We start from the raw sequence: 21578 nt of genomic DNA on the forward strand, positions 1-21578 counted from the left end.
GCAGAAAGAAACATAAGAAGTTCAGAAAGAAGGGACAGAGGTGAAAAAAGAGGGAAGAAGGATGCAGGAAGAGGCACAAGGGATACAGAAAGAAGCAAGAGATGTGCAGAAAGAAACAAAAGAAGTGCAGAAAGAAGGAACAGAGGTGCAGAAAGAGGCAACAGGAATGTACAACGAGGCAACAGGGGTGCAGAAAGAGGTAAAAGGGGTGGAGAAAGAGGCAAGGGGGTGTTGAAAGAAGCAAGAGACCTGTAGAAAGAAGTGCAGAAAGAAGGAACAGTGGTGGAGAGAGAGGCAAAAAAAGGTGCAGAAAGAGGGAAAAGGGGTGCAGAAAGAGGCAAGAGGGGTACAGAAGAAGCAAAAGAAGTACAGAAAGAAGGAAGAAAGGGGCAGAAAGAGGCAAGTGGGGTAGAGAAAGAGACAAGAGAAGTGCAGAAAGAAGCAACAGAGATGCCGAAAGGGGAAGAGGGGTGGAGAAAGAGGCAAGCCAGCTGAAGAAAGAAGCAAGCGAGGTACAGAAAGAAACAAAAGAAGTGCAGAAAGAAGGAACAGAGGTGGCAAAAGAGGCATGGGACTGTAGAAAGAAGCAAGAGACCAGTAGAAAGAAACAAAGGAAGTGCAGAAAGAAGGTTCAGAGGTGCAGAGAGAGACAAGAAAGGTACAGAAATATGAAAAAGGGGTGCAGAAAGAGGAACAACGGGTACAGAAAGAAGCAAGAGAAGTGCAGAAAGAAGCAGCAGAGGTGCAGAAAGAGGAATGAGGGGTGGAGAAAGAGGCCAGAGAAGTGCAGAAAGAAGCAACAGAGATGCAAAAAGGGGGAACAGGGTATAGAAAGTGGCAAAAGTGTTGCAGAAAGAAGCAAGAGAGGTGCAGAAATAAATAAAAGAAGAGCAGAAACAAGGAACTGAGGTGCAAAAAGAGGCAAGAGAGGTGCAGAAAGAGGGAACAAGGGTGCAGAAAGAAGCAACTGAGGTGCATAAAGAGGCAAGAGGGGTTCATAAAAAAGGAAGAGGGGTACAGAAAGAGGCACGAGGGGTGCAGAAAGAAGCAAGAGATGTACAGAAAGAAACAAAAGAAGTGCAGAAAGAAGGAACAGAGGTGCAGAAAGAGGCAAGATGGGTGCAGAAAGAAACAAAAGAAGTGCATAAAGAAGGAACTGTAGAAAGAGGCAAGAGGATGCAGAAAAAGGAAGAAGGGTGCAGAAAGATGCAAGAGAGGTGCAGAAAGAGGAAATAGGGGTGCAGAAAGAGGCAAGAGGGGTACAGAAAGAAGCAAGGGAGGTACAGAAAGAGGCAACAGAGGTGCAGAAAAATGCAAGAGAGGTACAGAAACAATCAAGAGAGGTGCATAAAGAGGCAACAGAATTGCTGAAAGAGCAACATAGGTGTAGAAAGAAGCAGGAGAAGTGCAGAAAGAGGCAAGTGAGGTGCAGAAAGAGGCAAGAGAGGTGCAGAAAATGACAAGAGAACTGCAGAAAGAGGCAAGAGGGATGCAAAAAAGAGAAGAAGGGTACAGAAAGAAACAAAAGAAGTTAAGAAAGAAGGAACAGAGGTGCAAAAAGAGGGAAGAAGGATGCAGAAAGAGGCACAAGGGGTGCAGAAAGAAGCAAGAGATGTGCAGAAAGAAACAAAAGAAGTGCAGAAAGAAGGAACAGAGGTGCCGAAAGAGGCAACAGGAGTGTAGAAAGAAGCAACAGAGGTGCAGAAAGAGGAAAAAGGGGTGGAGAAAGAGGCAAGGGTGTGTTGAAAGAAGCAAGAGACCTGTAGAAAGAAATATAAGAAGTGCAGAAAGAAGGAACAGCGGTGGAGAGAGAGGCAAAAAAGGTGCAGAAAGAGGGAAAAGAGGTGTCGAAAGAGGCAAGAGGGGTGTAGAAGAAGCAAAAGAAGTACAGAAAGAAGGAAGAGAGGTGCAGAAAGAGGCAAGTGGGGTAGAGAAAGAGACAAGAGAAGTGCAGAAAGAAGCAACAGAGATGCCGAAAGGGGAAGAGGGGTGGAGAAAGAGGCAAGACAGCTGAAGAAAGAAGCAAGCGAGGTACAGAAAGAAACAAAAGAAGTACAGAAAGAAGGAACAGAGGTGCAGAAAGAGGTAAGAGGGGTGCAGAAAGAGGAACGAGGGGGGGACAAAGAGGCAACGGGCTGTAGAAAGAAGCAAGAGACCTGTAGAAAGAAACAAAGGAAGTGCAGAAAGAAGATTCAGAGGTGCAGAGAGAGACAAGAAAGGTGCAGAAAGAAGAAAAAGGGGTGCAGAAAGAGACAAGAGGGGTGCCGAAAGAAGCAAGGGAGGGACAGATTGAGGCAACAGAGGTGCAGAAAAACACAAGAGATGTAAAGAAACAATCAAGAGAGGTGCAGCAAGAGGCAAAAGAATTGCTGAAAGAAGCAACAGAGGTGTAGAAAGAAGCAGGAGAAGTGCAGGAAGAGGCAAGAGAGGTGCAGAAAATGACAAGAGAACTGCAGAAAGAGGCAAGAGGGATGCAAAAAAGAGAAGAAGGGTGCAGAAAGAAACATAAGAAGTTCAGAAAGAAGGGACAGAGGTGAAAAAAGAGGGAAGAAGGATGCAGGAAGAGGCACAAGGGGTGCAGAAAGAAGCAAGAGATGTGCAGAAAGAAACAAAAGAAGTGCATAAAGAAGGAACAGAGGTGCAGAAAGAGGCAACAGGAATGTACAACGAGGCAACAGGGGTGCAGAAAGAGGGAAAAGGGGTGCAGAAAGAGGCAAGAGGGGTACAGAAGAAGCAAAAGAAGTACAGAAAGAAGGAAGAAAGGGGCAGAAAGAGGCAAGTGGGGTAGAGAAAGAGACAAGAGAAGTGCAGAAAGAAGCAACAGAGATGCCGAAAGGGGAAGAGGGGTGGAGAAAGAGGCAAGCCAGCTGAAGAAAGAAGCAAGCGAGTACAGAAAGAAACAAAAGAAGTGCAGAAAGAAGGAACAGAGGTGGCAAAAGAGGCATGGGACTGTAGAAAGAAGCAAGAGACCAGTAGAAAGAAACAAAGGAAGTGCAGAAAGAAGGTTCAGAGGTGCAGAGAGAGACAAGAAAGGTACAGAAATATGAAAAAGGGGTGCAGAAAGAGGAACAACGGGTACAGAAAGAAGCAAGAGAAGTGCAGAAAGAAGCAGCAGAGGTGCAGAAAGAGGAATGAGGGGTGGAGAAAGAGGCCAGAGAAGTGCAGAAAGAAGCAACAGAGATGCAAAAAGGGGGAACAGGGTATAGAAAGTGGCAAAAGTGTTGCAGAAAGAAGCAAGAGAGGTGCAGAAATAAATAAAAGAAGAGCAGAAACAAGGAACTGAGGTGCAAAAAGAGGCAAGAGAGGTGCAGAAAGAGGGAACAAGGGTGCAGAAAGAAGCAACTGAGGTGCATAAAGAGGCAAGAGGGGTTCATAAAGAAGGAAGAGGGGCACAGAAAGAGGCACGAGGGGTGCAGAAAGAAGCAAGAGATGTACAGAAAGAAACAAAAGAAGTGCAGAAAGAAGGAACAGAGGTGCAGAAAGAGGCAAGATGGGTGCAGAAAGAAACAAAAGAAGTGCATAAAGAAGGAACTGTAGAAAGAGGCAAGAGGATGCAGAAAAAGGAAGAAGGGTGCAGAAAGATGCAAGAGAGGTGCAGAAAGAGGAAATAGGGGTGCAGAAAGAGGCAAGAGGGGTACAGAAAGAAGCAAGGGAGGTACAGAAAGAGGCAAGAGAGGTGCAGAAAAATACAAGAGAGGTACAGAAACAATCAAGAGAGGTGCATAAAGAGGCAACAGAATTGCTGAAAGAGCAACAGAGGTGTAGAAAGAAGCAGGAGAAGTGCAGAAAGAGGCAAGTGAGGTGCAGAAAGAGGCAAGAGAGGTGCAGAAAATGACAAGAGAACTGCAGAAAGAGGCAAGAGGGATGCAAAAAAGAGAAGAAGGATACAGAAAGAAACAAAAGAAGTTAAGAAAGAAGGAACAGAGGTGCAAAAAGAGGGAAGAAGGATGCAGAAAGAGGCACAAGGGGTGCAGAAAGAAGCAAGAGATGTGCAGAAAGAAACAAAAGAAGTGCAGAAAGAAGGAACAGAGGTGCCGAAAGAGGCAACTGGAGTGGAGAAAGAAGCAACAGAAGTGCAGAAAGAGGAAAAAGGGGTGGAGAAAGAGGCAAGGGTGTGTTGAAAGAAGCAAGAGACCTGTAGAAAGAAATATAAGAAGTGCAGAAAGAAGGAACAGCGGTGGAGAGAGAGGCAAAAAAGGTGCAGAAAGAGGGAAAAGAGGTGTCGAAAGAGGCAAGAGGGGTGTAGAAGAAGCAAAAGAAGTACAGAAAGAAGGAAGAGAGGTGCAGAAAGAGGCAAGTGGGGTAGAGAAAGAGACAAGAGAAGTGCAGAAAGAAGCAACAGAGATGCCGAAAGGGGAAGAGGGGTGGAGAAAGAGGCAAGACAGCTGAAGAAAGAAGCAAGCGAGGTACAGAAAGAAACAAAAGAAGTACAGAAAGAAGGAACAGAGGTGCAGAAAGAGGTAAGAGGGGTGCAGAAAGAGGAACGAGGGGGGGACAAAGAGGCAACAGGCTGTAGAAAGAAGCAAGAGACCTGTAGAAAGAAACAAAGGAAGTGCAGAAAGAAGATTCAGAGGTGCAGAGAGAGACAAGAAAGGTGCAGAAAGAAGAAAAAGGGGTGCAGAAAGAGACAAGAGGGGTGCCGAAAGAAGCAAGGGAGGGACAGATTGAGGCAACAGAGGTGCAGAAAAACACAAGAGATGTAAAGAAACAATCAAGAGAGGTGCAGAAAGAGGCAAAAGAATTGCTGAAAGAAGCAACAGAGGTGTAGAAAGAAGCAGGAGAAGTGCAGGAAGAGGCAAGAGAGGTGCAGAAAATGACAAGAGAACTGCAGAAAGAGGCAAGAGGGATGCAAAAAAGAGAAGAAGGGTGCAGAAAGAAACATAAGAAGTTCAGAAAGAAGGGACAGAGGTGAAAAAAGAGGGAAGAAGGATGCAGGAAGAGGCACAAGGGGTGCAGAAAGAAGCAAGAGATGTGCAGAAAGAAACAAAAGAAGTGCAGAAAGAAGGAACAGAGGTGCAGAAAGAGGCAACAGGAATGTACAACGAGGCAACAGGGGTGCAGAAAGAGGTAAAAGGGGTGGAGAAAGAGGCAAGGGAGTGTTGAAAGAAGCAAGAGACATGTAGAAAGAAGTGCAGAAAGAAGGAACAGTGGTGGAGAGAGAGGCAAAAAAAGGTGCAGAAAGAGGGAAAAGGGGTGCAGAAAGAGGCAAGAGGGGTACAGAAGAAGCAAAAGAAGTACAGAAAGAAGGAAGAAAGGGGCAGAAAGATGCAAGTGGGGTAGAGAAAGAGACAAGAGAAGTGCAGAAAGAAGCAACAGAGATGCCGAAAGGGGAAGAGGGGTGGAGAAAGAGGCAAGCCAGCTGAAGAAAGAAGCAAGCGAGGTACAGAAAGAAACAAAAGAAGTGCAGAAAGAAGGAACAGAGGTGGCAAAAGAGGCATGGGACTGTAGAAAGAAGCAAGAGACCAGTAGAAATAAACAAAGGAAGTGCAGAAAGAAGGTTCAGAGGTGCAGAGAGAGACAAGAAAGGTACAGAAATATGAAAAAGGGGTGCAGAAAGAGGAACAACGGGTACAGAAAGAAGCAAGAGAAGTGCAGAAAGAAATAACAGAGGTGCAGAAAGAGGTAAGAGGGGTGTAGAAGATGGCAAGAGAAGTGCAGAAAGAAGTAATAGAGATGCAGAGAGAGGGAAGCAGAGAGAACCAAGAGAGGTGCAGAAAGAAACAAAAGAAGTGCAGAAAGAAGGAACAGATGTGCAGAAAGAGGCAGGAGGAGTGCAGAAAGAGAGAAGAGGGGTGCGAAAGAGGCACAAGGGGTATAGAAAGAGGCACAAGGGGTGCAGAAAGAAGTTAGAAAAGTGCTGAAAGAAGCAACAGAAGGGCAGAATGAGGGAAGAGAGGTGGAGAAAAAAGGAATAGAAGTACAGAAAGAAGCAACAGAGATGCAAAAAGGGGAAAGAAGGGGGTAGAACGAGGCAAGAGGGGTGCAGAAAGAAGCAAGAGAGGTGCAGAAAGAAACATGAGTGGTGCAGAAAGAAGCAAAGAGGTGCAGAAAGAAGCAGGAGCAGTGCAGAAAGAAGCAACAGAGGTGCTAAGGGGTTCAGAAAGAGGGAAGACTGGTGCAGAAAGAGGCACGAGGGGTGCAGAAAGAAGCAAGAAATGCACAGAAAGAAACAAAAGAATGCAGAAAGAAGGATCAGAGGTGCAGAAAGAGGCAACAGGGGTGAAGAAAGAGGGAAGAGGGCTGGAGGAAGAGGCAAGGGGGTGCAAAAAAAGCAAGACGACTGCAGAAAGAAAAAAAAGCAGTGCAGAAAGAAGAAACAGAGGTGCAAAAAGAGGCAAGATGGGTGCAGAAAGAGGCAAAAGGGGTGCAGAAAGAAGTGAGAGGTGCAGAAAGAAACAAAAGAAAAAAGAAGGAACAGAGGTGCAGAAAGAGGCAAGAGGGGTGCACAAAGAAGCAACAGAGGTGCAGAAGGAAGCAAGAGGAGTGCAGAAAAAAGGGTGGGGTGGGCAAAGAGGCAAGAGGGATACAGAAAGAAACAAGAGAACTGCATACAGAAGCAAAATAAGTGCCGAAAGAAGGAACAAAGGTGCATAAAGAGGCAAGAGGGGTGTTGAAAGAGGGAAGAGGGGTGTGAAAGAGGCACAAGGGGTGCAGAAAGAAGGAAGAAGCATGCAGAAAGAAGAAAGAGAGTTGCAGAAAGAAAAAAAGAAGTGCAGAAAGAAGCAAAATGGGTGCAGAAAGAGGCAACGGGGTTGCAGAAAGAGGCAAAAGAGGTGCAGAAAGTGCAAGAGATGAGCAGAACGAGGCAAAAGAAGTGCAGAAAAAGAAAGAAAGGTGCAGAAAGAAGCAACAGAAATGCAGAAAGAGGCAAAAGAGGCGCAGAAAGAAGCAAGAATGGTTTACACACCATTAGTAACAATTTAATACCCACATTCAGCAATAAGTAACAGATGACCATTCTAGATCTGCAAAGGGCCTGTCACTTGTCGCAGCATTTAAAAAATAAAATTATTTAATTTTTTTATTTAATGAAGTTTTATATAGCGCAAACCTGACCCGAAGGTATAGGGTATCAGAGCGCTTTACATAGCACCAGTTGCATCACGTGAGGACACATTTGTTTTTGTTAGGCACGGGGAGATTAAGTGATTTGCCCAGAATTACAGGATGTTTAACTTCATTGCTGAGACTCGAACCTGGTGCCCCAGATTCGAGGTCGAACGCCCTATCCATCAGGCCAACTTCTCTCCCCAACGGGGCCGTTTGAGCTGTTTGAGCTAGAATCATTTTTTTTGGTTCAAATCTGCAGATTGTGCAGCAGATGAAGGATTATGTGGCAAATGCGGAAAATGTGTAATTGTGCAAACGTCAGTGCAGTCAAACATTCAAATAATTCCAGTGGCCCTGCTCATACCTCTGACTAGGTCCAGAAGTGCTCTTCAGTGGTTCCTTCTTTTTTTGTCTCATTGAGTTTATAGTTTAGCTTCTATGGAAATGAGAATGTTACAACTCCACAACACAGACTATCATATCACACAATTACTCTCCATAACACGTAATCCCACTCTACATAATTCCTAAACACTCAATACTACATACATTCTATCCAAATAATTTCACTGCACAACATACCACATAATTCCACTACACCCAACCTACATCAACTCCACTCCAAGAAACATCACTAAAACACTTTTACATTTACAATGCCAGCAGCTCTAACTCTCGCAAATGCGAAACCTAGGACATTGCAAATGCTTCTTTAACTGGTAGTCACGTTTGAAGAGTGGTGGATAAAGGGGGCTGGGCCTCCAACCAGCGCTCAGGAATTCCGCATAGGACTTACAGGAGGTACCAGGAAAGCTTCCTGGCCCCCAAAGTCCCTCAGGAGTAACGTGGAATTCATCCCCCAACCAGCAATGTGGCAGGAGGTACGTTTGCAGAGTGATGGAGAAAGGGGGTGTGGCCTTCGAAGACTTCCTAGCAATCCCAATGTGTGGGACTTACTGGGGCTAACAGGAGGATTAGTTAGTCCCCAACGACATCCTTGGGGGCCAGCTACCCCTTCTATTACCTCCAGTAAGTCCCACACAGCAGGATTGCTGAGTTCTGATACCAGGTTATGCTCCCTTTGTCCATCTCTCTGTAAACGTGCCTCCTGGCGTACTCTTGGTTGGGGGATGAAGTCCCCTTTGGTGCTGGGGACCCATAGGGGCCAACTAGCCTACCTGTTACCTCCAATAAGCCCCACACAGTGGGATTTCTGAGAGGTGGACCCAGGACATGCCCCCTTTCTTCACCACTCTGCAAACTCACCTCCTGGCGTGCTCTTGGTTGGGGGATGATGTCTTCTTGCCTCCTGAGAGTTCCTGGGGGCTAACCAGCCCTCCTGTTATCTCTAGTAAGCCCCACACGGTGGGATTGCTGAGATGTGGTCCAAGGCCACGCCCCCTTTTTACACCACTCTGCAAACGCAGCTCCTGGTGCACTGCTGCTCGGGGTATGAAGTCTACTTTACTCCTGAGGCCCTCAGGACACAAGGGGACCTCATCCCCCAACCAGCAGTGCGCCAAGAGGCCCGTTTGCAGAGTGGTGTAAAAAGGGGAGTGGCCTGGTACCACTTCTCAGCAATCGCACTGTGTGGGGCTTACTGGAGGTAACAGGTGGACTAGTTGGCACCTAAGGCCCTCACCATCAAAGGGGACTTCATCCCCCAACCCAGATCGCACCAGGAGGCGCGTTTGCAGAGTCGTGCAGAGAGGGAGCAGGGCCTCCTGGGAGTTGCAGCCTCCTTTTCTTTCCCTATTTTAGGAAGGGGGATGTGTGGCCCCCCTTCCCTTGATCCTTTGTGGAACCTGGGGACCCCATTCCCTAGGGCCAGTCCAATTTTTTTAAATTTTAGATAAAACGAGAGGGGGGCTACACGACCCCCCACCCAAGGCCGATTTCTGCCCTGGGGACCCCATCCCTCTGGGCTGAACCATTTTCCAAATTATTTATTTAAGGAAGGGGGGCCGCATGCCCCCCCATACCCTGGGACTTGGCCATTTATTTATTATATTTATTTTCAGGGAGGGGGCTGCGCCTCCCCCCTCCCCAGGCCGATTTCGGCCCCCTGTACTCCATACCCCGGGGCCCGCCCATTCCTTTTTTTTTTTTTTAAAGGAAGGGGGGCCACGTGGTCCTCCGGGGCCTGGCCTTATGTTGGGGACCGCGGGGGAAACCCTAATGCCTCAGCAGTCCCAGCTGGCTCCCCGCCTCCTGTAGAAGCTGGCATTGCTTTTGGACAAAGGGAGCTGCTGACATGCAGCTCCTCTTGTCCAAAAGCAATCTGCTTCTCTTCATGCTTCTCTTCATGGAAGAGAGAGCAGCTTTCCTGCTCTTGCTTCCATGAAGAGAAGCATAGTTTGCAATGACAGGGCGGGAGCCGTGATCCTGCCCTGCCTTTGCCAACTCCAATGTCCTGGCGGTGCGCACCCCGGGACATTGCGGTAGCCGGCCCTGGGGGGTGGGCCCCCGCTACATATATTTTTTCATTGCCCCCAGGTCCATATCAAAGCTCCTGTCTCTTTAGAATCATGGAGCACTCCCGAGGTTCAATTAAATTGTTTACTGCAAGGACGCGTTTCGGCGTTCTGCCTTCTTCCAGATCGCATTTAAAAAACAAACAGCAAATGCATGACGGTACTTTAAAGTTCATAACTCGATTCCCACTGAATGCTGAAAACAAAGGATGAAGGTGATTGGTCAATCCCCTACAAATGTCATTACCTCCGTTGTTATTACGGGAATTCACAATCCATAGCGTACTCCGGGAATTTTTAAGCACATTTTCACAGTCTGCATGACTAGTGTAGATTTACATATTGCGCCACAACATAGCAATTTCAAAAGTTACTAGTTAGTCCAAGTTATTAATACTCTTTTCTTTGTTGCTGCCAATTCAATTCGAAGTACCTCATCTCGCTGTTTAAGATGACTCCTTTAAAGGACCCCTCGTCAACCATAAGGCCCCATCATATACAGCGCAAGAGTCAGTAAATATCCGTATCCCCACCCGTCTGGATGACTGGCGACAGCGTCGACGCTAATACCAGGAACACCAACATGACGGTGCAAGGCGCCTGTACAAAATACTCAGCTCCTTTTCCACCTTGAGGCGACTACTGCACTCTTGTGATGGGTGCAAACCCAAATGGAGGTGGGTCCATTTAATATCAAAGCTCCTGCCTCTTTAGAAACATGGTGCACTCACGAGGTTCAATTAAATTGCTTATTGCACGGACGCGTTTCGGCGTTTTGCCTTCTTCCAGCTCGCATTTAAAAAACAAACAGCAAATGCATGACGGTACTTTAAAGTTCATAACTCGATTCTCATTGAGTGCTGCAAACAAAGGAAGAAGGTGATTGGTCAATCCCCTACCAATGTCATTACCTCCGTTGGTATTACGGGAATTCACAATCCATAGCGTACTCCGGGAATATTGAAACGAAATTTCACAGTCTGAATGACTAGTGTAGATGTTACATATTGCACCACAACATTGGCATTTCCAAAGTTACTTGTTAGTCCAAGTTATTATGACTCTTTTCTTTGTTGCTGCCAATTCAATTCAAAGTACCTCGCTGTTTAAGATGACTCCTTTAAAGGACCCCTCGTCAACCATAAGGTTCCTTCGTATACAGCGCCATAGTTGGTAAATGTCCATGTCCCCACCAGTCTGGATGACTGGCGATAGCGTCGATGCTAATACCAGGAACACCAACATGGCGGTGCAAGATGCCTGTACAAAATACTCAGCTCCTGCACTCTTGTGACAGGCGCAAACCCAAATGGAGGTGGGTGCATTTAATATCAAGGCTGCTGTCTCTTTAGAAACATGGTGTGGGTTTTTGAGTGGCAAGGGTGTTTTTAGGGTTTAAGGTGGCTGTGGATTTTTTGGTGGCAAGGGTATTTTTTAGGGTTTAAGGTATGTTCATGTTTTCTTCATTTGCATTGTTTTGTTGCCACTGGAAGACAGCAGTGATTATCCCAAAAATTAAATGGTGCCAAAAAACAAACAGAATAGGTACCAAGGTACAAATCACTACATTGGTTCTCATAAGCATCACACAGACAGTTTATGTAATTCAGCACCATGTACATTGAGGACAATTATCATGTTCATGTTCACTTTCTGCAAAACATTCTTTAAAATAATTGCAAAAGTAATTTTTAGCTTTGTAGTAAGATAAAATACGATATACCTTCGTCATTTTTTCGTTTTGATTCGTGTTTTCCCAGATTCTCATTGGTATATCTAGATCAGCACAAAGATTTGTCAATAATCACATGGAAATTATAGATAATAGCATTTTGAACAATGACAAGTGTTCAATATTACCAGTTTAACAGAAGCCACATCTCAGTCTATCAGATAACAGCACACCATATAGAACACCATACATTTCTACTGAATATTCAATATGTGGGTGATCTAAGTGTTACACTACATCGATGAGAACCCACAATCTGGATGTGAACTGCGAATGTGCTCCCAAACAATCTTACTCCTAATTGCTATTTCTTTGAGGGGTACATAGAGCAACCCTGTTAAGTTTGGCTGAAATTGCAAGACTTTCAGCACATAAATGTATGAGGTACATATACAAAAAACAAACAATAGAAAGAATAAAGTTAATTCAACAGAGGAAGATGAATAGTGTATAGTTATATAAAAAATAAAAGAAAAATACATCAATTGTATAGTTAGAGAGAAAAGTAAAATAGTGTCCCATTATAAATAATGGCAAATTGAAGGTCTAATGCCGATTCATCTTCTAATTTCCTTTGCATTTAGTCAGCTCTTTACAAGGTGGGTGGTAAGGAGGAACATGAAAAGAATAAAACTAGCCTGTGATTAGGGATTAACTCTGGGTGAATCCAACTGGTATTTCCATGACCCCACCTCATATGGTATGCAGCAAAGTAATGCAGCTCCTGTTCGAGGGATAGGCGTCACGAAAAAGCTATCACACTGTCTCTTTCACCAGAGAAAAACGAACTAGTAGCAGAGTGGGTCCACGCTGCTCAAAGCACTCTCTCACCAAACGTCTCCTAATTCTTCCACTAAGTCTCCATCTGTGCTAACTTAAGCTACACTTGTCTAAGGAAGGTCCCCCTTCTCAAAGCACCATGGTGTTGACTAAGCTATTCACAAGGAACTATATCATGGATGTCTTGGAACACATTTTCTCACCTTTTCAAAAATGAAACCTTTTTCATTAAACATTCAAGAACTTACCCAACAAAGCTACAATAAATATAGCCCATTATCATGGCCTGCCACTTAAGAAGCACTACAGAGAACGATTTGTAGGGTTTTTAGGATAATATTCAACACAGGTTATTACATAAAGGTGAAGAAGAACGGGGATGAGAGGAGATGGTGGAGAGTAAATCAAAATAATAATTATTTCCCCCAGGTCGTAACCTCTATTGTAGTTGCCACAATTGCACATGCAGACAAGGCAAGTATCATCCATTTCCTCTGGCCCATGAAAGGGAGATAAAACATCAGCTTGGACCAAGAAATTGTAAATAATGGATCATTACATCAACATCAACAGCAAAGTACAATACTGTGATCTCACTTTGGGTGAGCAATACTGTGCATCTCCTCAACTTTTGACATTTTCAGATGTTCACAAACACACACACATATATATATATATATATATATATATGTGGATGGTGTGTGTGTTTTCACCAATGTCTGTCCCTTTTCTTCTTAAGCCTCTTGTAGGCACACAGGACACTTTAATCACTGACACCATGCTCACAACTTCATCATCTAGAGGAACTTCAGACAAAAATCTATGTACCTCCGTTTTGAGATCAGTCTCTTCATTTAACTTTGAGAACCTTTTGTTGGATGTAACCTTATTATCCTTTTTATCTATATTTGATTCTAATTTCATCATAGATGCTAATGCACAGCTCTGAACGTGTGACCTCTGTGGGTTATCTGTTTCTATCTTACCATTGAAGCCACTGGTTTAGAAAGCTTACATCTTACTCAGGCACAGAAGCAGAACCTGCAATGCCCTCCCTAGGGGAAACATCCTTTACCGCGCAGTGAACCAGCCTTTACAAACAGTCACTACCCCGACTGCGACATTACCACACGTTACTTTAGTTACAACGACTTGCCTTGGGGGTGGCGCCTTGTTGGACTGGTGTTGGATTTTAAGCCAAGACCCTCCCTACTGTTGTGTAGACTGGAGTTGGAATAGTAATTTATACTATTCCAGAGTCCAGTGCACCCTAAGGCAAGTTGTTGTAATGTGTGGTAATGTCGCAGTCGGGGTAGTGACTGCATTGTAAAGGCATGTGGGTGAAATGCATGTAGGGTTCCATCATACATCCCCTCCCTAGCTATGCCCGAAGAAGTCATCTTTTCATCAATGCTGCTAGTCATGATTTCAGTGTGGCAATCATCAAAAATATGATTCCCTGACATACAAGAAGGCCTGTTCCTTCCCCTCGTGAGCCAGCTGGCAAATGATGCTGCAGTATAAAGAAATGACCCTTGTTGTTAGTTCCTCACTGTTTAATGTCTTCAGGATGCATTGTAAAACTTTTTATCTTGGTCTTTGAGTAGGAAAAGGTGTAATCTTAGATGCAACTATGTAGTTTAAACGAATCCCTTTAATCTATTTTTATGTTACGCTTTTACCTTATGCATTATGTTGTAATGCTGGATGTTTTCATCTGATATTTTATATTTAAATTAATTTTAGCTGAATCAAATGTATATATTTGGTGTGTCTTGTTTGATGGGTAATTCCAGAGAAAAACACATATTTCAGATATATAACACTAGGTGCATTATTGCCTGGCAATGCTGTTTTATCACAGAGAAAATCAATGTTCATGTTTTCCTCATTTGCATTGTTTTGTTGCCACTGGAAGACAGCAGTGATCATCAAAAACATTAAATGGTGCAAAAAAACAAATAGAATAGGTACCAAGGTACAAATCACTACCTTGGTTCCCATAAGCATTACACGGACAGTTTATGTAATTCAGCCCTATATGCATTGAGGACATCTTTTCATCAATGCTGCTAGTCATGATTTCAGTGTGGCAATCATCAAAAATATCTCCTTGTATGAGAATGATTCCCTGACCTACAAGAAGGCCTGTTCCTTCCCCTCGTGAGCCAGTTGGCAAATGATGCTGCAGTATAAAGAAATGACCCTTGTTTTTAGTTCCTCACTGTTTAATGTCTTCAGGATGCACTGTAAAACTGGGGTGGAAATAACACTTTCTTATCTATCTCTCTTGATTGTGGAGACCTGTCCGACATCGGGAAGAAAATAACTCCCTTTATTATACCACGCCCTCCAGCCCAATCATGACCACTTCTCTCACACACCTCAGGGCCTTAATATCAGGGTCCCCAATAGCAACCCTCAGCATTTGGTTCTCTTTAGAGAGATCAGGCAAAGGGAGGACCTTGTAAAATTGGAATGGTACACTCCAGCTTGACATTTCTCCACTCGCTGATTGCCGAACACCTCTTCTACTCTTGCAGGTACCTGATGGTCCCAAATAGAGAGCTGCAATAGAGCCTAAAAAATGGTGATGATGTTGGAGTGCATCAACCTCCATCCCTTCTCCTCCCTCCTTTCTGAGTTCATTATGTGGTCTGCCCCTGAGGTGCGAATTGCTGGCCTCCTCAGTCCCAGGGGAGTTTAGCTGTAAGAAAAGGAGAATAGATTGATCTTTGGGAGGCCAGTCATAGATGTGAATTATTTCATGCTAAACTAAGACATTAATCCTTGCGTATGTGCCTCAAAATTAGGTCCACTTCCTTCTCCCACAATGAAAAGAATTTGGAGTTCATGTTTCGCTCTATTCTTTCATTTGCCAAGGGACTCTTGTGGCCAATAGCATCAATATACATCTTTCCTTGCTCAGAAACCTTTCCTATTCTCCTCAGAAGAGATCCCCCAAGTTTAACTGACAAGAGCTCTAAAGATGACACACCTTGATTATTGCAACTTCATCTACACCAGACTCCTGAGGGAAGTTTAATAGGCTCCGATCGCTCCAAAATCAAGTTGCCAGAAAATGGTTGAACTTAAAGAGGAGAGATCACATCAAAATGTTATGTACTATAGATAAAGCTTCTACTCCTCACCGAGTCTTCAAACAGCTTAAACATGGAGTGAAGACCCTCAGAGTACAGAGACGTAGGCTGTGAAATTCCCTGTCAATCAATCAATCATTCATTTGCAGAGCGCACTACTCACCTGTGAGGGTCTCAAGCCGCTGATGGGGGTAGGGGGGGTTCAGCTACTGCTCGAACAGCCGGGTCTTGAGAAGTCTCCTGAAGGTCAGCAGGTCCTGGGTGTAACGCCCTGAACGTCTCAGGATCGTTTAACAGACACGATAATGAGAACGCAACCACATGTGAAGGTTTAGTTATTTTAATGAAGGCAAAAATAATACAAGGAATAAACAAAGGTTATAGTCACTGGAATCCTCCAGGCTAAGTACGTTACCAGCCCACAGCACGGATGGTCCTAACCGTCCTCTGCATATACGCCGATCCCGGCGTATGCCAACAGAGGGCAGAAATGAAATGGCCGACAATGCCAATCGGTAGGCTGTGAGGGGCACGAAGAGTGTTGGGGAGAATCGAGGAGTCAGGGAAACACCCAGCCGGGGTCTCTACCTGAAGGGAGCAGCCGCTCAACCTCTTCCTCAGACTGCACCGGGACGCGGAGTCACCTCCTGGTGATGCGTCACCGATACCCCAATCACAAGCAAAGAAGACTGAACCGAGAGCAGCCGCTCGATCGATCCTGTGGACTTCCGAGTCTGTAACGCGGCAAACACCTCCTGGTGTGCGTTACAGCTGGCAGTCCCTGTATCTCTGGTCGGGCTGGGAGTTACGACTCCAACCAGCAAAAGCGCCACTGCGCTTTGACTCAGCCGAGTCAAAAGGCGAAGCTCAATGGTTATCCGGTAGAGCTTCCGGGTCCTTCACAGGTGACGATGGGGCAAGACACGGCCCAGGGAGTAACGACTCGACCTACCTCCGTTCTTGCCTTACTGGAGCACCACTCCGGAACACTGCTCTTCACTAAGCAGGTACGTCGGTTGTAAACACAATATCCGACAGCGTTGTACCTCCCGGTTCCTCCCTTTATAGGGCGTTGTTTTCCTTGAGTTATGTAACAGCTCTCCTGTTTACATAAGGGCTTGTTTTCCTTGAGTTATGTAACAGCTCTCCTGTTTACATAAGGGCGTGTTTTCCTTGAGTTATGTAACAGCTCTCCTGCTGTTTTCCTTGAGTTATGTAACAGATCTCCTGTTTACATAACCTCTCAACCGCTAAGCATCCTGGGAGATGTAGTCCGTTTTCGCTGGTTACCGTTTTCCTCCCCTCGCATGACAGGAATTCTTGACAGTACATCCTCCCTCTCAGCGGCTCCCCACGGGTCCAGCGCTGGCAGGAAAACGCCGATGGAACAAGGAGACCAAGCGCGGAGCATGAACCCCTTCAGCCGGTTCCCATGACTGCTCCTCCGGGCCATAGCCTTTCCATGCAACCAGGTACCACAGCTTCCCCCTGCGCCATTGGGACGCCCGTATGCCCGACACTTCATACTCCACCTCCGACTCCACGCATACCGGCCTAGGTGTCCCAGACGGCGTGGAGGGTGCTGGTTTGAGCAATGATACATGAAAGACAGGGTGTATCCGCAATGACTGGGGCAAGCACACCTTCACGTTCACGGGACCCATACACTTGGTAATTCGATAGGGGCCCATGTACTTGGGATGGAACACACTGTTCTTTCGAAACCTCATGTTTCTTGTGGATATCCAGACGTAGTCTCCAGTGCGGTACAGTGGCCCGGGCCTTCTCTTCCTGTCTGCCGCAGCCTTGTATCTTCTCTTGGCCTCTATTAGGACAGCCCTTGAGCGCGTCAACGTGTCTTTTATGTGTGCCACCCTGTCCGCTGTGGCGGGAATCCTGTCCTCTCTGAACGGATGTAGAAATGGCAAGAACCTGGGATGTTGGCCATAGTTGCTATAGAACGGAGATGACTGTGTGGAGCTGTGAGTGGCGTTGTTATAGGCGATCTCTGCAACCCATAGCAAGTCGACCCATTCTTCCCTGCCCTGGTCCACAAAACATCGCAGATACTGTTTGAGCGTTTGGTTCAGGCGCTCGGTTTGGCCGTCCGTTTGAGGGTGGTAGCTGGTGGACAGGGCGGTCTTAACATGCAGCGCAGTGCACCAAGTCTTCCAGAATTGCGCAGTAAACTGCGACTCCCGGTCCGACACGATCACCCCAGGTAATCCATGCAGTCGTACCACATTCTTTAGGAGTAGATACGCCAATTCCCCGGCCGTAGGGACTCTCTTGCAGGGGATGAAGTGCCCCATTTTCGTCAAGTAATCCACCACCACCAGTATTGCCGTCATCCCCTGGTCTACCGGTAGGCCCACCACGAAGTCCAGTGATATGCTATCCCATGGTCTATCCGGGGTCGGAAGTGGATGTAAGAGCCCTTGGGTTCGGCCATGGTCGGCCTTCATGGTAGCACACGTAGGACACTCCTGTCCCCACCTCCTGACATCCACTCTCATGGTTGGCCACCAGAAATGCCGTCCCATGCTAGCCACCGTTTTTTCAAAGCCCAAATGACCTGCGCATGGAGAGTCATGGCACCAGATGAATGCTTGTTTCCTTAGCCTAGGCGTGGGTATCAATAGGCACCTGCCCTTCAGGGGTATCCCGTCCTTCAGCTGCCATTCTCTGTGACTGAGGAGCCACCTCCGCCATGCGAATGACCTGATCCCTCTCTTTATTCCCCTCAGGAAAGTATCCGGTTGGATAACCCCCAATACCATCCTCGGGGAAATGATGGAATGCTCGGTCGCAGGCAATGGTTCCTTAACTGCAGATTGACGGGACAGGGCGTCCGCCTTCCGGTTTTCCGTCCCCGGCCGATATGTGATGCGGAAGTTGAACCCCGCAAAGAAGATCATCCACCGCAGCTGTCTGGGAGAAAGGTGTCTTGTGGCCGTCATGAACTGTAGGTTCCGATGGTCCGTGTACACCGATACCACATGTCTTGCCCCCATCAACCAATGCCTCCATTCGGTGAAGGCGTCCTTGATTGCGAGAAGCTCCTTCTCCGCAATATGGTAGTTGCGTTCGGCGTCGTTGAGTTTGCGGGACATGTACGCAACGGGATGAAGCACCCCTGTGTCGTGGTTGCGTTGGGACAAGATAGCCCCCAGCGCCACATCCGATGCGTCCGCTTCCACTACGTAGGGGAGATCCGGATCGGGGTGAGCCAACACCGGTGCCTTACCAAAGGCGCTTTTCAGGGCCTCAAAGGCTTTGTTCGCTTCAGGGGACCAGACAAACTCCTTGGACTTCCTCAGTAGCTGTGTGATTGGGGCCACCAATCCTGAAAATCCATCTATAAACCGCCTGTAAAAGTTGGCGAAGCCAATGAAACTTTGGACGTCCTTCACGCTTTGGGGCACCGGCCATTCTTTCACCGCCTTGATCTTTCGTTCTGCCATCTCCTGTCCCTCTGGACTCAGCATCACTCCGAGGAATTCCACGGATGTGACGTGGAAGTCACACTTGCTGAGTTTACAAAACAGCATGTTTTCCCTCAGCTTTTGGAGCACGGCTTTGACGTGGTGTACGTGCTCCTCCACACTGGACGAATAGATGAGGATGTCGTCGATATATACGACCACGTAGATATCCAACTCCTCTCTGAATACCTCATTCAAAAAGTACTGAAAGGCTGCCGGGGCGTTGCACAGACCGAACGGCATGACGAGGTACTCAAAAAGGCCGAACCTGGTCTTAAAGGCGGTCTTCCACTCGTCTCCGTCCCTCATGCGCACCAGATGGTATGCCCCTTTCAAATCCAACTTGGTGTAGATACGAGCTTTCTTGACCTGTTCCAGGAGTACACTGATGAGAGGCAAGGGGTACCGATTCTTTACGGTTATCGCATTCAATGCCCTAAAGTCCACACAGGCTCTCAGCTCCCCATTAGCCTTCGGGATGAAGAAGAGTGGCGAGGCGGCCGGAGACTTGGACGGGCGGATGAATCCTAGCTTGAGGAGTTTATCCAGGTACCCCCGGAGATGCACGTTTTCAGGCTCCGTCAGGGCATACAGCCTGCCGCTGGGAACGCTGGCCCCTGGCACCAGGTCGATCTGGCAGTCAAACTGTCTATGTGGTGGTAGCACTTCCGCCTTCACCTCATCAAATACATCCTCAAAACTGTGATAAGCCTGGGGGAGAGCCACATCTTTTTCTGCCGCTGTAGCCACCGTCTGACTCCCGCTCTCATCTGCGTCAAGGGATTCCGTTCCTATTCCACAATGCAGGATGCAATACGGTGACGTCAGTTCGATGCGATGTGTTGGCCAATCCACAGAGGGGTTGTGTTTCTGTAGCCACGGCAATCCCAATATGACGCCATATTGGGGCGCTCGGATGATGTTAAAATCGATTTGTTCCAAATGGTTACTCCCACATCTCATCGGAAGGACCCCCGTGTGCTGCCCGATGGGCCCCGTCACCAATCGCCTTCCGTCTACAGCATAGACGTCTTCGGGTACAGCTTTGGGAAGAAGCACTAGCCCTAGCCTGCATGCCTCGTTGTGGTCCATAAACATGCCAGTGGCCCCTGAATCCACCATGGCCACAACGGGTATCCACTGGTCATGCACTCCCACTTGCACCGTGAGAAACAGGTGTCGTTGTCCCTTAGTGACCGAGTTGGAAAGTGAAGGGATGGATGAGTGACTCCGAGATGCCCCTTCTTTGGTCTGGGAGTCCTCTAGTTTTCCGCCGGTGCGTCCACCACGGCTGTTATCGACCGGTTGGCCCGATAACGTGACGTCTTCGGTTTGGCAGGGCATTCACGTACGTAGTGGCCTTTTTTGCCACAATATAGGCACAATCCTTGTTTACGGCGTGACTCTTTCTCCGTGGCTGTGAGGCTCGCTCGTATTGCGCCGATGTCCATGGGTTCTCCCTTGGATGCGGTGGAAGTTTCAGGACTTCCCACTGTCACATAGGATGGAAGGGATTTTCCTTTTCTCCCATGATCCCCCTTTCTTTCACTTAGCCTATGTTCCAGCCGTAATACCAGGTTGATAAGGCCCTCACATGTCTTGGGTTGTGGGTCAATATGAGCCACGGCGTCCTTGAGCTCATCGCACAGCCCGTGATGGAAGAGCGCCGTCTGTTTAGCAACAGGCCACTTGGTTTCCGCAACCAGCCTTCGGAACGCGTTGAGATACTGCACCAGGTCGTTGGATCCCTGTCTCAACTCAAGCATTTCACGGTCCGCCGTGTACGAGTCAGCCCTTCTGTCGAAGACCTTCAGGAATTCCTCGCGAAAAGCACCCCAATCACATAAGATAGGGTCGTCCCTGCTCACCAGAGGTACGGCCCATTGTGCCGCGTTTCCAGCCAAATAGGATATAAGGAAAGCCACACAAGCCTGACTCGTGGGGAACGCCCTTGGTTTGCACGATAGATGTAGCGCCACTTGTGTGAGGAATACCTGCACTGTGTTAGGATCCCCACTGTACCTCTCTGGTGTTGCCAAGGGGACGGCTACCGGCATTTCCACTACTACCGCAGGGGTCTGGTTCGTGAGGGAGGTGCTGGGCGTGAGCGGGTCCAATTGGATAGCATCCAGTCTGGCTTTTACATCGGCTGTTTCTTGCCTGGAGGCAGCCAATTCAATTTGCACGGTCGCTAAAGCAGCCAGCACATCATCAAGTGTTGCCATGTCTGTTATCGACCGGGAGACAGTTAGTGTTATTAAGGTCGGATATTTTGTAACGCCCTGAACGTCTCAGGATCGTTTAACAGACACGATAATGAGAACGCAACCACATGTGAAGGTTTAGTTATTTTAATGAAGGCAAAAATAATACAAGGAATAAACAAAGGTTATAGTCACTGGAATCCTCCAGGCTAAGTACGTTACCAGCCCACAGCACGGATGGTCCTAACCGTCCTCTGCATATACGCCGATCCCGGCGTATGCCAACAGAGGGCAGAAATGAAATGGCCGACAATGCCAATCGGTAGGCTGTGAGGGGCACGAAGAGTGTTGGGGAGAATCGAGGAGTCAGGGAAACACCCAGCCGGGGTCTCTACCTGAAGGGAGCAGCCGCTCAACCTCTTCCTCAGACTGCACCGGGACGCGGAGTCACCTCCTGGTGATGCGTCACCGATACCCCAATCACAAGCAAAGAAGACTGAACCGAGAGCAGCCGCTCGATCGATCCTGTGGACTTCCGAGTCTGTAACGCGGCAAACACCTCCTGGTGTGCGTTACAGCTGGCAGTCCCTGTATCTCTGGTCGGGCTGGGAGTTACGACTCCAACCAGCAAAAGCGCCACTGCGCTTTGACTCAGCCGAGTCAAAAGGCGAAGCTCAATGGTTATCCGGTAGAGCTTCCGGGTCCTTCACAGGTGACGATGGGGCAAGACACGGCCCAGGGAGTAACGACTC

General features: G+C 47.2%; 1 protein-coding gene across 3 annotated transcripts in view; it reads right to left on the bottom strand.

The window, feature by feature from the left end:
- LOC146854122 (E3 ubiquitin-protein ligase TRIM39-like) overlaps positions 1 to 21578 on the bottom strand; it is a 387595-nt gene that overhangs the window by 229781 nt on the left and 136236 nt on the right. For 2 of the 3 annotated variants that reach the window (XM_085650513.1, XM_085650512.1), the window contains exon 4: positions 11248 to 11306. In XM_085650513.1, the coding sequence (XP_085506639.1) occupies positions 11248 to 11306 (59 nt within the window). The remainder of the gene's footprint in view (positions 1 to 11247; positions 11307 to 21578) is intronic. The other variant, XM_085650514.1, reaches the window with a different exon arrangement.

The sequence above is a fragment of the Triturus cristatus genome, chromosome 4_1 (genome assembly GCF_964204655.1).
Source record: "Triturus cristatus chromosome 4_1, aTriCri1.1, whole genome shotgun sequence".
NCBI classification, from domain to species: domain Eukaryota; kingdom Metazoa; phylum Chordata; class Amphibia; order Caudata; family Salamandridae; genus Triturus; species Triturus cristatus.